At 38.2% G+C, this 15,765-nt stretch overlaps 2 protein-coding genes across 2 annotated transcripts; both read right to left on the bottom strand.

Moving 5' to 3' along the window:
• Nucleotides 1-3,931: 3,931 nt before the first annotated feature.
• Nucleotides 3,932-9,503, bottom strand: LOC137737674 (bet1-like SNARE 1-1). The gene is made up of 6 exons (XM_068477218.1): nt 9,345-9,503; nt 8,321-8,468; nt 5,562-5,618; nt 5,400-5,459; nt 5,200-5,285; nt 3,932-4,388 (listed from the first exon to the last, which is right to left on the bottom strand). Exons 1-6 carry the CDS (start codon nt 9,356-9,358, stop codon nt 4,361-4,363), a joined length of 393 nt encoding a protein of 130 aa, XP_068333319.1. The 5' UTR covers nt 9,359-9,503; the 3' UTR covers nt 3,932-4,360.
• A 2,260-nt stretch (nt 9,504-11,763) lies between these two features.
• Nucleotides 11,764-14,629, bottom strand: LOC137737673 (protein PSK SIMULATOR 1-like). Its single transcript, XM_068477217.1, has 2 exons — nt 12,385-14,629; nt 11,764-12,274 (listed from the first exon to the last, which is right to left on the bottom strand). Exon 1 carries the CDS (start codon nt 14,351-14,353, stop codon nt 12,566-12,568), a length of 1,788 nt encoding a protein of 595 aa, XP_068333318.1. The 5' UTR covers nt 14,354-14,629; the 3' UTR covers nt 11,764-12,274; nt 12,385-12,565.
• Between the last annotated feature and the right edge of the window lie 1,136 nt (nt 14,630-15,765).

Raw genomic sequence — 15,765 nt, 5'->3', positions numbered from 1 at the left:
AAGCTGCTAGCAATCATGAAATTTAGTTAACAATGAATTAGTAATGGATTTGAAAAAATAACAAAATTAAGAATTGAGTCATGAGTAAGACCACTGATTACAGAATTATTGGCAGCAAATTTGGAAACATCTGATATGCATCCATGCAAGTTGTAGTTAAAATTAAAAAATAGAACCTAATAGATTTATTATGAAATAATTAAGTCCATTGGCCAGAAAAACGAAACAAGGACTGGTAAAAATTCAAATTTGTTTATACTTGAAGCAAAGAGGGAGAAGGAGACTGACAAAGATAGGACAAAGATAGGTTGAAAGGAGCACATTCAGGAATTGGCATGTCTTAGAGTGCATGTTTCAATAACTGCTAATTAATTCAGCTTGTAATCTGGCGATAGAGATTTAGGGCTGAATCTTATTGTTTCAACTTGCAATCAAAAGTATTAAAAGTTAGAAAGGATTGTGGCTACCCACCCCCAACGCACGCCCCCCACCCACCCACCCACGCAACCCCACACACACATATTACTACAAGTGATTTACTACTCTAAGATAAATTAAGAAGAGATGAAGTTTTGAATTCGAAATGCAGTGAGTTGAAAAAGAAATCTTATCCACCAAAGTAAACCCATCCCATCCAATCCTAGCCTAACCACACCACCTCTACTATTATAATATTTCTTTTCGGAAATTATTATTAGTATTTCAAAATCTCATTTGGCACTCTAAACTTTTTATAATTAGAAAGAAAATTACACTTGTGAGAAGTGTAGAATGATATTTTTGGAATGCTAATAAATATTCCTTTTTTTATACTATCAAAATATGATACAATTTATTCTTTGAATGTGTTTAATTTAAACAATAGAAGAAATCATTTATTAGCGTGAGATTAGCCATTTATGTTTATCAAAGAAAGTGGGATCCGACATGCAAAGTTAGATTTTGTTGCAATCCAAATTAGGGAAATTGCTAATCTATTGTATTGTTAATCAAAAGGTTAAAAAATTTAATATATGACCGCTTATTATTTCATGCAACATATATATATAGACACCCCCAACACATTTGTAATGTAGAGTTGACGACAATGATATCCAACAAAAAAAGAACAAATGAAATATACATGGTGGAGCATCCAAGGTATACTTTCCCAAAGCTTATTTGGCACGACATCTCACTACCACAAGGAGAAAAACTTGGCTGTTCTCTTTTGGCACTTATACTGTTTTTGTTTTTCCAACTCATCATTAGCGACCTTGTATATGTAATGATGAGTCCTAAATGGAACAAAAGAGTATATTGCCGATGTATGTAAGTTTTCCTTCACATAAAGGTCGGATCCTGTTGTTCCTTCAGCACTGATACTACTTTGTTTCTTTCGCATCATTAGCGGACTAATATGTAACCGAGTTCTACATGAACAAAAGAGTACACTATTACTTCCGATGTACATAAGTTCTTTTTTTTTCCTTTCCTTTGTGGTAGCTATTGTTGTAGGTTAATTTTCTAATTGATATATGAGTGTGACATGCATCGACGGTGTTACCACCCGAGTTAAAGAAATTATAGATGGGATAGACGTTCATTGATCTTGGTGAAAGAGAAGACACATGGCTCATTTCAATGGTTAATTGATGGACCACTACGTTGCTTACATCTTAAACGACTAAATTAAGGGATGGTTTCTACATCCAACATTTTATAAATCCAGCGCAATACATATTACATCTTATTTTCGAAATACGACTTTGTTTTCCAATGTTCTTGTTGACAAATCACTAGTGTAAACTACTATAATAATCTGCAAAAATAGAATTCGAACTCAATAGTTTGATGAGACAGACACTTTGTCCAGGCATAGATGTTTACATTTAATCCGCTGCCACATTTTTTAATTTAAAAAGAAATTACAACTGTCTAACTATATCATGTATGACAAAGTTGTATTAAGACAAGGGTTGAAAAAGTCCGCAGCTGCTATGCGAACTCTTCCAAATTCAAAAGCAAACTTGGCAAGAACTTTGATTAACAACTTTTGTTTGTATTAGTGACTTGGTTAGCATATTTGTTTGATTAGTGACTTAATTAATTTGTTGCCATAATTTACCATAACTGTTCTTCATTTCACATTACCAAAGATAGACTTTACTAGGTTGAATCTCCTAATTATATCTCTGACTGGCTTGATCAAATTGACGTAGAATGTCGGCAGGTTTCCTTGTGTAAAATTTAATTAAGTGCCACTTGGTACTACAGTTTAGTAGTATTCATCTTCATTTGTAAGTACTTGTAAGTGAGAGGTTTTAGGTTCGATTCTCGCCAAAGGTGAATTTAAACCACATTATTACTAACCTATTGTGAGGCTAAACCCATTTCTTCTTTTAATGTAGATAATATTATTTGTTAAAAAAACTTAATTATGTCCCACAAACCCTACACACCTAATTATATTATATAAATAGCTATTTTATGGATGCGCCCCATTGTCAGTGGGGCCCAAAAGAAGGGCATCCCCACCTTATTAGCTCATCAATTTGGGTCATGCACCTAATCCCCCTATGGCCCTAATAAAACCTAATCTCTTTATTGGAATACTTAATCAGATGATTTGTTTTTTTGTCTGCAAACTACTACCGGCCACTTGGCCATAAAAATAAAAGATTAAAGCTAAATTGGCAAAGTCTTGGGTTACTGAAAGGAAATTGCAAATTGCGATGCAATTTTAACGGCTTCATCTAAATGGTTACTTTTAAGAGTTGTTATTGACATTCGAAATTTTCAACAAAAACGAATCTTGCAAGTTGAGCTGCAAATTGCAATGCAGTGCTCATGGCCTTATCTAAATGGTTAATTTTAAGAGCTGTTATTGACAATCGAAGGCTATGTTTGGACAAGAAATTTTCAAGTTTCAACGAATCGAGCTCAAGCATCAAGGAATTGATGATGACAAAATAATTAGATATGATAGATTAGAAAAGTCTTCCACGATCATTATAAAAGGCATACAAGACAAAGTTGCAAATAACACCATCCAAAAAAGGTTTTGCTAATCTCTCTCACATGCCTTTGAAGTACTAGGTCTTTTCTATTCTCTCGTATTAAATTTTTGTTATTTGTTTCCTACTGCAAATTCCTGAGGACTATGAAATCCCACACTTGGATTATTCTCATATCTCTGGCAAAAAAAAATCTAAATGAAGTGATATGTTGATTTATTCGACTAAATTAACATTTTATAATTAGTAAAGTAGATTATTGTTATAGCTTACATTATCCAACAACAACGATCTTTTTAAATGGTCCGGCTACAATACTACTTACAACCACTGAGCTAACCATTGCATGATCTAACTGTTGCATTGTCATAGCCTACATTATCCAACAACAACAATCTTTTTAAATGCTCCGGCTACAATACTACTTACAACCACTAAGCTAACCATTGCGAGATCTAAAAATTGCTATTCAAGCTAGATTTATTGTCAAACCTAAATTATCCAACAACATCAATCTATTTAAACCATGATCATGAGCAAGTGCAAAAATACTACTGAATGATAAGTATAGAAAGTCATGTTGCATCCCCTCATGAGGCATGGAGCGAAGTCACTACAAAGAAGTTTTGAGGTTAATATACTGATAATGGGTTGAGAATCGGAATTGAACTCTCTGAGATTTAATCTCATGTTGTTCCTCAATAGCTCAGTGGTTGAGCGGTCAAGGTCTCGGGATAAAATTTATAGGCCGGCCGTCAAGGTCTTGGGAGTTGTTTTGAGACAAGCATAACGCTTCACAGGCACAACACTAAGTTGACTTTACTACCACAATTTTATAAACAAAAACAACCCAAATTCAAAAATGGCTTACATACCCTGATGCCAAGTTTTATAGCCTACAGTCAGTTGCACTTGCACCTACAACGCTTACGACGACGAAGAACTTGCCCTTCTGTAAATCAATTTCTAATTAACATCCATACATCAACATCGACTACCTCATAAATCACCCCGCCCTAACCAACAAACCGAACGATGAGCTGCATTTAACTTTCTGGTAACAACATAGGGCCGTGAGATCAAGAAAACCGTGCAACAGTACAGGCAAGGGTAAGGTTTTATAAATGTTAAGCGAGAAGCAAATGTCGCTTATGTGTTACTGTACAATTTAACATGCAGCTCAGCTCCAGCGGCTGAGCAATCCTTTCGGGCATGATACTCTATATAGAGAAACAGAAAATGTTCCTGCTGATGATCGCTCTCAGATCGTATTTCCAGATGCTCAGCTGTTTGAGAGAGATACATTTGCACCACATTCTTCGCTTGATCAAAAATTTGAGATAAAAAGCTTGTACGATTCTGGTTCAGCTATGCATGAAGTATTTGCGAATCCTGCAAACAAGCAGCAAACCAACATCAACCGCACAATTTGATTACGTAATCATGATTCCAAACATATGCGACCTTTCATTGATCAACTTAATCATCAAGCCACGCATGAATGATATGGGGAGAGTAGTAATGAACTCCCAAAATAACAAAAGCCTCTTCAACGATTAAAAGTAGGGGAATCAGTTCTAAGAATTCTTACATAAAAGCCTCAGATCGAGGAACTTTCTGCAATTGACGGTTGTGGCTTGCAATATCAAAGACATTTTAACAATCCATACAACTCCATACCCATACAGTTTCGTTTTCTTTGGAATGATTCTACGCGTCCTCTTTCTCAGCAACTGGGGTCCTATACAGTCTATGATCTTTCTTTATTACCCATTATCTTGAATCTACTATTCCTTTTGTCTTTCTCTTTTCTAATTTTGGCATGACCTTAGATCTTCATTGCACATTATCCCACCTTTTCCTCTTGTCCTCTTCGATTACTGCCGCCCCCTCACTTTGAATTATTATCCTCATTCCTAAATCCACATTCATTAACTAATAAAAACACATCTTATTCCAATTTCGATCCTAGCTTATAATAACACATCCATCTTAACATCTGCATCTCACACCCTCACCCACCTACATCCACCCGCCTTGATACTTCTGATTCTCGCCTCTGACAACTCGTTCATCAGTCAAAAGCTATCTCTATCAGAATAGTTGAATGCAATTCACAATTTTTTGAGGCCAAGATATCCTTCCCCATTCAATAAAAACATCAATATTGCAGTAAGAGAGCATATGAATAATGATTTTTTACCTAAATAGAATGTATATGATTAAGAAGAAAGCCACAAAATATGCCACAAGTACACACGTTCTCCGGCTGGATTTTTTCTCAAATACCTACATAGCAAACAACTTCATCTCTCAGACCATTGCCCATAAATATATATAAAAATGAAAAAAGAGAGGGATGAAGGCAAAAACAAGTTCGTGTAGGAGATCTAGTTTAGGTACCATCTTAAATCGATCCATTGTTCCAGACAATATACCCCTTGACACATCCATGCTATTGCCCTGGTTTTAAAATATAATCAAACAAGTTCAAACATACAAACAATACTAGAGAAAAAGAAACGTCTAACAAGTAGAGTACGTTTAATAACCGTAGAAGCATACCATACGGTCAAGCAAACGATTATGGCTCTCCACCTCTTCATGAATATCACCTGTTAACTGCAAATCAAACATTTAACTTTGTAAGATTAAAGATTGATCAAACCCTGCCCAACTCCATACCATTGCATTAGTATACCGTCAACTACAACTTCAACTTCACTTTCAGTAAGAAGAACAGTATCTAGCATCAGACCTGTCTAAATCTAAGCATAACAACAATAAAGTCTTTTCCCACTAAGTGGGGTTGACTATATGAATCCTAGAATGTCATTGCGCTCGATTCTATGCCACATCTTCCATTAGATCCAAGTACTCTAAGTCTTTTCTTAGAGTCTCTTCTAAAGTCTTCCTAGGTCTTCCTAGGTTTTCCTCTACCGCTTTGGCCCCGAACCTCTATGTCGTAATCACATCTTCTAACCGGAGCGTTAGTAGGCCTTCGTTTCACATGTCCAAACCACCGTAACCGATTTTCTCACATCTTTCATTCAATTTCCGCTACTCCTACTTTATCTCGGATATCCTCATTCCTAATCTTATCTTTTCTCATGTGCCTCAATTTCCGCTACTCCTACTTTACCTCAGATATCCTCATTCCTAACCTTATCTTTTCTCGTGTGCCCACACATCCAGCGAAGCATTCTCATCTCTGCTACACCCATTTTATGTACATGTTGATGCTTCACCGCCCAACATTCTGTGCTATAAAGCATTGTTGGCCTTATTGTTGTCCTATAAAATTTTCCCTTGAGCTTCAATGGCATACGATGATCACACAACACGCCGGATGCACTCTTCCACTTCATCCATCCAGCTTGTATTCTATGGTTGAGGTCTCCATCCAACTCTCTGTTCTTTTGCAAGATAGATCCTACATAGCGAAAGAAGTCGCTCTTTGGTACTTCTTGATCTCCAATCCTCACCTCTAACTCATTTGAGCCTTCGTTTGCATTGAACTTGCACTCCATATACTCTATCTTTGATCGACTTACGCGAAAACCTTTAGATTCCAACACTTCTTTCCAAAGGTTAAGCTTCGCATTTGCTCCTTCTTGAGTTTCATTTATCAACACTATATCGACTGCGAAAAGCATACACCAAGAGATACCATCTTGAATATATCTCGTTAACTCATCCATTACCAATGTGAAAAGGTTAACTCATACATCAAGAGATACCATCTTGAATATATAGGGAAGCTTTCAGTTTGTCCTTCATGAGTTCTTACGGCAATCTTTGCTCCGTCATACGTATCCTTTATAGCTTGGATTTATGCTACTCAATACTCCTTTCTTCTCTAAAATCCTAAAAAGAATTTCCAAATCTATAAAGACCATGTGCAAATCCTTTTTCATATCTCTATATCTTTCTATCGATCTTCGTAAGAGATAGATTGCCTCCATAGTTGAGTGCCCTGGCATAAACCCGAATTGGTTGTCCGAGACCCGTGTCTCTTGCCTTAGTCTATGCTCAATTACTCTCCCCAAAGCTTCATTGTATGACTCATTAACTTAATACTCCTATAGTTCATGCAATTTTGTACGTCGCCCTTATTCTTGTAGATAGGCACCAAAGTGCTCCTTCACCACTCATTTGTCTAAATCTAAGCATGCATTAAAATATATCAATTGACATCAATGACAATCGATGACATTTTGAATATATAAATAGTAAAAAAGTCAGCAAGCGTGTGATCAGGTGCATGTAGACTTATGCATGGTGAACAAGCAAGCTGTGTCTATTCGTACTGAAATCGAACACATTGCACATGTTCTGGGGGTTTTCAAGGCAATTTGGCACTCACCCTGGATTATTCCCGTACAATTATTCGAGGATAGTATATATGCATCATAGAAATTTATCCAATGATGTTAACAATTGAGCGTACAAAAACCTGTTGGCATTCAAAAACATTATGGTAACTAATAACAGCATAGACCAAAAAAATTAGTGTTGGTTCACAGGGTGGCATAACGATTGACCTGAGTTCCGTCAACAAAAAACCAGACAGAAAAGGCATCTGAATATGGGCCAGATTTCGGTGAACCCTTTCATGCTTATGCACCAAGCATGATGTTTTGATGAATTTTAGTTATTACCATTCATAGGAAAGTCTGTAATTCTGTATGTTCTATTAGCACCCTTGAATAGATACCCTACAATTTTTCAAGTCCTAAGCAGTCGACACATTATGGCAACAGAATATATACCCACTTTCTAAAACAGCAGGGCTCATATGAACTTATGCAATGTTATGTAAAGATATGTTCGTGTCTACAACAACAACAAAGCCTTGTCCTACTAAGTGGGGTTGGTTGTATGAATCCTAGAACGCCAATGCACTCGGTTTTGCGTCAAGTCTTCCATTATCTTTAATTACTCCACGTCTTTTCTTAAAGTCTCTTTCAAAGGCTTCCTAGGTCTTCCTCTACCCCTTTTGCCCCAAGCTCTGTCTCATAATCGCATTTTTTTATTGGAGCATTTGCAGATCTTCGGTTCACATGTCCAAACCACTTTAACCGATTTTCTCTCATCTTATCTTCAATTGCAGCCACTCCTACGCTTGTATTCTATAGTTGAGATCTTCATCCAATTCTTCGTTCTTTTGCAAGATAGCGGTGTCTAGTGCCTCAGTCTATGCTCAATTACTCTCTCCCAAAATATTTTCATGTCTCATAGAATATAAGGCATGTTAAGATATTTATGAAACAAAGATTCAAAGCAACAAATTTAGCCAGTCAAGAGATCTTTATTGCACTCACTCTCTTCAGAAAAACAACTCGGTCTTGTAAACTTTGCACGGACTTGTCATTGTCATGCTCATTAATGTCGTGGGAGTATGAGGAGGAGGCCCTAAGACCACCTTCCTCAAGGCCATCCAAAAGGGATGCCTTGGAGGAACGGTGCTCCCTACAAAAAGAGCAAACATAGTTAAGTATTAGACAAATGTACCTGGGGACCACAATATGTCTAATTATTTGACGATGCAATACTGGCTCAAAACTACAACATATTAGGGCTTGACACCACTACCTTGAACAATACTCAAACGTGACCGTGCAAATGAAGTTTAAAATTTTCCTAGCACCGGTTTGTGGCCAGGGCTTCTAATTAAACAAAAACTAACGCGTTAAATAAAGTTAATAAACGCATAATAGTAGTACGAAACAACAGAAAAAGCATGACGTTTCTAGTATTTCTGGACTAGGAATGCTTAAAGCAAGTACCAAACAACTGTCGAAACACAACAAACACAAATCTAAGGTATCGGAATCTGGAATGATGATCACAGCTTATAGCTTTCAAAATTTCACCTTACACAAATTGCAAACCAACACCTTGTCCCCTTATTAACAGATTTCCTTCCGACTAATCCGGACTATTAGCAATACTTCTATCCTAAACATGTAAATTAATTAAACCAACACTAAATCCAATCAGTATTTAATCTCATAAAATAAATGGTGGTGCTATCCACACAACCCTTTTTACCTTTCACACACACCCCTCTCATCGGATAAATTTGATTACAAGAGGAAAAAGGGGTGTGTGGATAGCAACACCCAAAATAAATTAACCTGCATTTTTAAAGTAAACCAAGATTAAGGCCAGATAATCTAAAATTGAGCTCCTACTTGGTGCTAATTACAAGATCTAACCAATAAATTTCGAAATTAATAATAAAATTAGCAACACAACATTGCGTTCACAGAGAAAATAAATGCTGAAGCTGTTAAAATTCGCGATCCTGATATATAATACACGTTCGTATCAGAAAAGACGAACCTTCTGTAGCTCATTGGCAGCGGTGTTGGCAGATTCGACGTCGTTTTGCGACGGAGTTTGGAGAGTGTGAGGGTGAAAGTTCGAAATGGTTGATCCTCCTCCGTTTGGTTGCTGAGAAAATGTGGGAAAGGAAGGGAAAATGAAGAGGAAATGTGAGGAATTGATTTGAACGGAACGCAAAGGCAGTTATTGGCAATTCCACGTGGTGCCTTAAATTGGGCTTGCAGCCAACAGGCCTTGGTCCAGAAACTTTTAGGATAATGGGCCTACCTATTCTTTCCGATAATCTTTTTTTTTTTTTTTTTTTTTTTTTTTTTGGTTACCCACACAGGTTTAAATTTGAACTCTCTGTATTTTACACCCTTCACATTTGAAGTCGTTTTTAAATTGAGCAATGAGATTTGAACTAACCGTATTTCGCTCCCTTCACATTTAAAGTTGTTTTTTAAGTGAGCGACGAGTTCTAGATTTTTCTTTTTTCTTTTTTTTTTCTTTTTTTTTTTTTTTTTTTTTTACATTGCTCTTTGAACATCTAATTAGTCATGAAATTGATGAGTTTTTTGTCAACGTGGGGCAAATGTTGCTTACACGTTAGTCTACATAAAGATTTCACACTCACCATGTTATCAATTTAATGATGGATAACACAACCAATTTGTAATACCCTGGAAAAATTTAAATATATGAATTGGATATTCATAATTATGAATATGTGAAAAGAATTGAGAATTTATATTAATTCATAAAAGTTTAGTTTTAAATTAAACTAGTTACGAGGTTTAAAGTTTGGACATTAATTATTTAAAATACGTAGACCTTTCGAGGTCAAAATTTATATTTTTGAATAGAGCTCGATCTCACGAACGCGTAGGCGCAAACCGTTCGTTAAACGGAGTTAGAACGAAGAAGTTATTAACGTTTAAAGTTAGGGATAAATTGGTAATTTTAAACATCTTTAGAAGGCTCTAGAAAATCTGGAGCCATGTGGCATGCCACATATGTGGCTGAGATGAAAGGAAGAAACAAAAATGGACGATGGGGATTGAAAGAAAAACATAGAAAGGGGAGAAGGGGGAAGGAATCAAGGGGGGATGGCCAATGGGGGTAGAGAGGAAGGAGAGGAAAGGAGAGAAGGAAGAAGGAGGGAATCCTTCGACCCGATTATACACACAACCCGACCTGGTCGGATCTTTTGATTTCGGGCACCTTAGATGACATGAAGCGTGTCAAATTGATCCTTACTTCAAACCCAATGGTTCCCTCTTCCTAGTACACCCCAAAAAAAAAAAATAGATTTGGCCTTGAAATTAGGAAAAACACACCGGTGGGTGCGATGGTCATTGCTCGGGATTCCCCAAATATTGAAATGTTTCCATCAAATTACTACCACCAGTAGACTCCCCTTGAAACCTGAAACAAAGCTCATGCGTTGGTTGGGGCGTCAGAGTTGTTTTGGAGTTGAATCAAGAACACCCAAATTCAAGGGTTTCCGGCGGGTTCGAGGCAAATTGGAGCCTTTCCAGGCCAAATTGGACTTGGCCTTAGGTATAAAGTTTGCTCTACTCTTTGGGATCTTCATTTTTGTAATTTTTAAGAATTTTTAGAAACAGATGAATTTTCCGACGAGCCGAGGCGGCCGACCACCACCCGCAACGGCGGGTGCGGCGGCTCAAGGCCAGGGAGCCAACATTGTGTTTTTATGCGACTTTCGTTATTCTCATTATGCTTTTGAGACCTAATAGCTGTGGTTTGAATATTAATACAATATGTTGGATTAAATGAATATATTTGGATTTGGTTTGAATTTTTGGAAATGTGAACTACGAATGGCTTGATCCCTGTTTATGGTACATAGGTCTCGTTAGATGCAACCATACAATAAGTGAGATTAAATAAACGAGACAAAGCTTTGATTGAGAAATTGAACTAAGTAAGCAGTTTGGAATTTTATTATAAGGGCCTATCATTGGAACTATTTCCAATAAACGGATATTTAAAATCTTATGTTTTGTATATAAATTGAAATTGGGCCTATCATTGGAATTATTTCCCGAAAATTGGTGGCAAATTTTGGTTAGAGATTTTTCCTTGTTGCTGGTTGGTTTGTGGTGCGATTCTTTCGTCAAATTCAAAGCAGAGTTGGTTTTCTTCGAGCGATTACCTTTGTGGTCGCTGGCGAGGTGATGGGCGGTCGGCCTTTGCTGGTTCCAACTTTGGGTTTTTGTTTTGTCTGCTTTTTTTTTGCCGAATGGGCTTTGGCTATCACTTTATTGGGCTAGTTTGTTGTACTTGTATTAGGCATTTCTCGTTCAATGAATTTGGTTGTCCTCTGCCCTAAAACAAAAAAAAATAAAAAAATTGTCTGCCCAGAACGAAGGAAGTCATGAATCGTGAAAGGAATGTCATGTAGTAGGGAGCACTGAGGAAGTTAGTAACTGGAAGAATATCAATACCCGTGGTTTACTAGACGCGGGGAATTTAAGAATCAGAGTAATTCCGATATACATTATATGAAAGTAATGTCGCAAAAAAAAAAAAAAAAAAAAAAGAACAACACAAACGAATTGGGCGGGGGTGAAAACATCCTGGCAGATCAATACTCGTCATGTCCATAAAATCTTTAGCTAGTGTGCAAAACAAGATTCAACCTGTAGACTTAGGACGGCTTCAGACCCGACGGCACATTGATGCTTTCTTTTGAGTGCAACGAGGCACCTTCAGTCATCGCAGGTTTTCCCAAAGAAGTTGTTCTCGTTACCCCGCCCACACGCATACATACTCACAGAGGTCTGCAGACTGCAAATGCAACATTTGGATTCATTGGAAGTTCCTTACAATCGTAAATGACTTGCGCCTCACAGGTCACAACTGCACTCGTGCATCGAAAACTCTATTTGTTCTCTTTCATTTTTCAGCACATAGCACATAATCTAGCATAATCAAAGAAGAAGCATTAACTTTACAACAACATATGTACAATTCTACAACAGAAGACACTTTTCTTAGAATTATGTACTTCACAAGTCAAAGCTTCACATACCTTGCAACAAAATACAACAATCAAATCTTGAGCGGGCAAAGTATTCAGTGTGAATTGCAAAACGTTGATATATTCACATCCTGTTGAACTATCATCTACATGTTTATCCAAGTGATTGGAATCAAGAACTCCTTTATCACAGCCACCGCCTTCTCGATTTCAAATCCAATAATGGAGCCAATCAATCAACAAATGAAGCCCCGCATTGCATTTGCCACTCCATGCAATCTTCAAAATCAAAACTACTTGCACAATCCAGTAATGCATTTTGCTGATGCTCGTAACGGCATATATAATTCAACCCAACAAGCAGCTTACAAATAGCTGCCTCCGTCTTCTCTCGATCAGCAAAATACAATGTCTGAAGCAGAAGAACATTTGTGCGCGTAACAATCTGCGTTTGCTCAAAATTACGCTCGCTCTGCCATCTCATCATGTTGTGCGCCAATGGGGCAAGCCACCTCAAAATTCCGTCAAGAGTCTCCTTCCAATCCTGTGCAAGAGGCGCATCATATATGGCCATATTCTTGGCATAGGACTTGAGATTAGTCCTCAGACCCATCCTTAAACTCGTTGGCAGCATATGATACAAATCGTCCCTCGCTTCCTCGCCGACTAGATAAGGATATCGAAGCAACTTCTCTATAACAATTATAACATTTGCGTAATGTAAAGCTAGAGCAGAGCCTCCCACTGTAGAAGGAGGGGCATAAACCATTAACTTACTCTTGGGACCAAACAGTGCACCACCATTCGTTCCGCCACACTTGTGAACACCCGTTTGTGCTCGGTTAAAACAACCCGAATGGTTCGGATACTCTCTCCTTAAACCGCCATTTGCAACACTGCAACCCGAAATTTGGCTACTCCTGTCATCATAATTACCAGCACCACCATAATCATCATCAACTGTACCGCTCATTCTAAGGCAGTCCATGAAAATCCTCCCGGGGCTTGCTCCGCACCGAGGGTTCAAATCCTCAGCTCGAAACGCCCCAAATTCACCTCTCCTCGAATCAAACTGAGGCTTAAAAGATGACCCTTTTTTCAGCACCACAGGCTTCTCAACCGGACCCGAATGCAATCCATCTTTCCTACTAGCAACCCTCTTTAACGGCTCAGAAGCCACCTGAGAAACCCTCCTCACATCAATCTGACCAGACACCGTAGGCGGTGAAGCTCCACCAATCAACCCAACACGGTCCTTGCTCAAAACAGAGTCTCCGAAAACAGCCTGAATCGTAGCGAAAATAGTACAGACCGTCCTGGCGAGCAATTCCACAACTTTATCATACGTTTGGCTCCAAAGAGAGACATCCTTGAGATGCCTGACATCCTGCTTTTGCCAAACGAGCTTCTGCTCAAAAGCCCTTTTGCTCTCCTCGTGCTGATTGTGCTGAAATTTCTTGGTGGCCTGCTCCAACTCATTCAAAACCTCCATTTCGCTGTACAAACTGGAAGTAGCATTGACATACCTCTCCATTTTTCTCACCATACCCTCCATGTCTTTTACCAAAAACCCCAACTCCTTCACATCAATGACCCCATTAACGAGGTCGGCATAGACATGCTCGAACCCCTGCAGAGCCGGCTCGACGCACCGCTTCCCGAGCCTCCCCACGACGGCGGCGACCCGGTTCAGCTCCTCCAGCTTCTCCGCCATGGCGAGCTCGAGAAGATAGGCCTCGTTGGCGGAGACCAGGTTGAGCACTCCCTCGGACTTCAAGATCTCGTTTTTGAGCTTCGAGATCTCGGAGTCGGTGAGAGACTTGTGGAGATGGACGGTCTTGGACATGACATTGGCGACCTCGAAGGAGAGAATGCCAACGGTCTGCTTCTGGGTTTTGGCGCCGGCGGCGGGTTGAGATTTGGGGACTGATGATTTTTTCGAAGGTTGAAAAGGAAGAGCGTGCTTGAGATTGGAGCTTACCTGGTTACCCATCTTCAAAATCCAAGGCTCTGCAACCATTGCTGCGAAGATCCGGATCTCAAAGTAACTGGGTCGGGCCAAAACGCCTGCGGAAACTCGATTTCATGCGCGAAATCTCGGTACCCTTTTGAGCTGGCCGGCTATGGCGGTGAATGGAAGGTGAGATTTTGCCGGCGAAAGCAAGAACAGAAGAAGGAAAGCAGAGAGGGGTTGGAGTGCTCTGGGCGTGGGGAGAGAGTGGGAAGGCGCAATTGATTGGAGGGAAAAGAAAGGTGTGGGGGAATCATCAATCAGTGGATGAATTTAAAGTGGTGGAAACTTTTCAAAACTTTTCAAAGTGGCTCTGACTCTGACTTTCTGCAGTTTTTTGGGTTTTGAATTTGTTTGCATCTTTTGTTTTTCTGGAAATTTTATTTGATATTCAAAATAACCCTCTCTTTTACCTCTCTGCATTTTGATGAGTAAATGAGGCCTGGTTGGTACTTAAAATTACAATAATTTTAAATAAGAAGATCTTAGACATCAATTCTTATCCGTTTATCGTACATCATGAAGTCAACTTTCGTTAAGTACTGTTTGTGTTCAATTTTAAATAAATAATTCTAAATAATTTCTAACCGCAGAATGGTTGATGAACGGATATCTAGAATCATCACAAAAAAGATCCAAATAGGATCCTATTCCTGTTTTGTGTGCTTAAATATAAGATTTTCCTTTTTAACGCTTTATTAGAATCTCTTTCATTTCTAAGAAGAAAAATACGCTAAACTAATATTTGATTTGTCTCTTATTAAAGAAAAATAAAATAACATGAATCCAAGTCAAACATTGATGAATTGAGTAGGTTTGCTTTTTCTGGGTTTCATATTGAAGGATTAAAAGGAAGAACTAGGGAAGTGGTTTTGACTTGAGATTTATTTTGAGTCAACGAGAAAGAAGCAACTAAACCATCATCACCACCACCTCCCCTTAGCCTCTCTGACTTCATATCCAAGTATTCACATTTTACAAGTCTTCATATTTTACATGTGTAAACAGAAAAAAAGCACACAAATTTTCAGTTTGTGCTGTATATTTTATTCAAATGGAGTTATTGACGGAAACTAAACGGAAGAGCTTCATTGATATGCAGGTGTTCGATCTTATTTGACGAATTTGGCTAAAAAAGCCTTAATCAAATGGTAGGCAAACTGCTTTGCAATTTGTATGTGCATCTTCTACATCTATTCCAATGAGGTCAACTGTCAAAATTCCCCAAAATTCTGATCCTGCATGCATAATATGTTGGATCCTTTAATTTCATGGAGATCTGGAAAATTTGAGGACAAAAGCATATATCCATGGGAAAATTGGTTAAAAACTAGGGCAGGAATGGTGGCTTTGGTGATGATTTATGAATATATCTACTTTTTAGCTTGCAAGTTTGCTGTTTAGCTACAATTTAATTGATT

This window comes from Pyrus communis, chromosome 6 (genome assembly GCF_963583255.1).
Source record: "Pyrus communis chromosome 6, drPyrComm1.1, whole genome shotgun sequence".
Classification (NCBI taxonomy): domain Eukaryota; kingdom Viridiplantae; phylum Streptophyta; class Magnoliopsida; order Rosales; family Rosaceae; genus Pyrus; species Pyrus communis.
Note: the sequence above shows the minus strand (reverse complement) of the source record. Positions and strands in the feature narration are given on the sequence as shown.

What these genes read in the sequence shown, in the direction of transcription:
- LOC137737674 (XM_068477218.1), bottom strand. An exon ending in GAGTTGTTTTTCTGAAGAGA is followed by an intron (nt 5,619 to 8,320) that starts GTGAGTGCAATA and finishes TTTGATTTGCAG; the next exon opens with TTAACAGGTGATATTCATGA. An exon ending in ATCGTTTGCTTGACCGTATG is followed by an intron (nt 5,460 to 5,561) that starts GTATGCTTCTAC and finishes TTTTAAAACCAG; the next exon opens with GGCAATAGCATGGATGTGTC.
- LOC137737673 (XM_068477217.1), bottom strand. Translation starts at nt 14,353, where the DNA reads ATGGTTGCAGAGCCTTGGATTTTGAAGATGGGTAACCAGGTAAGCTCC.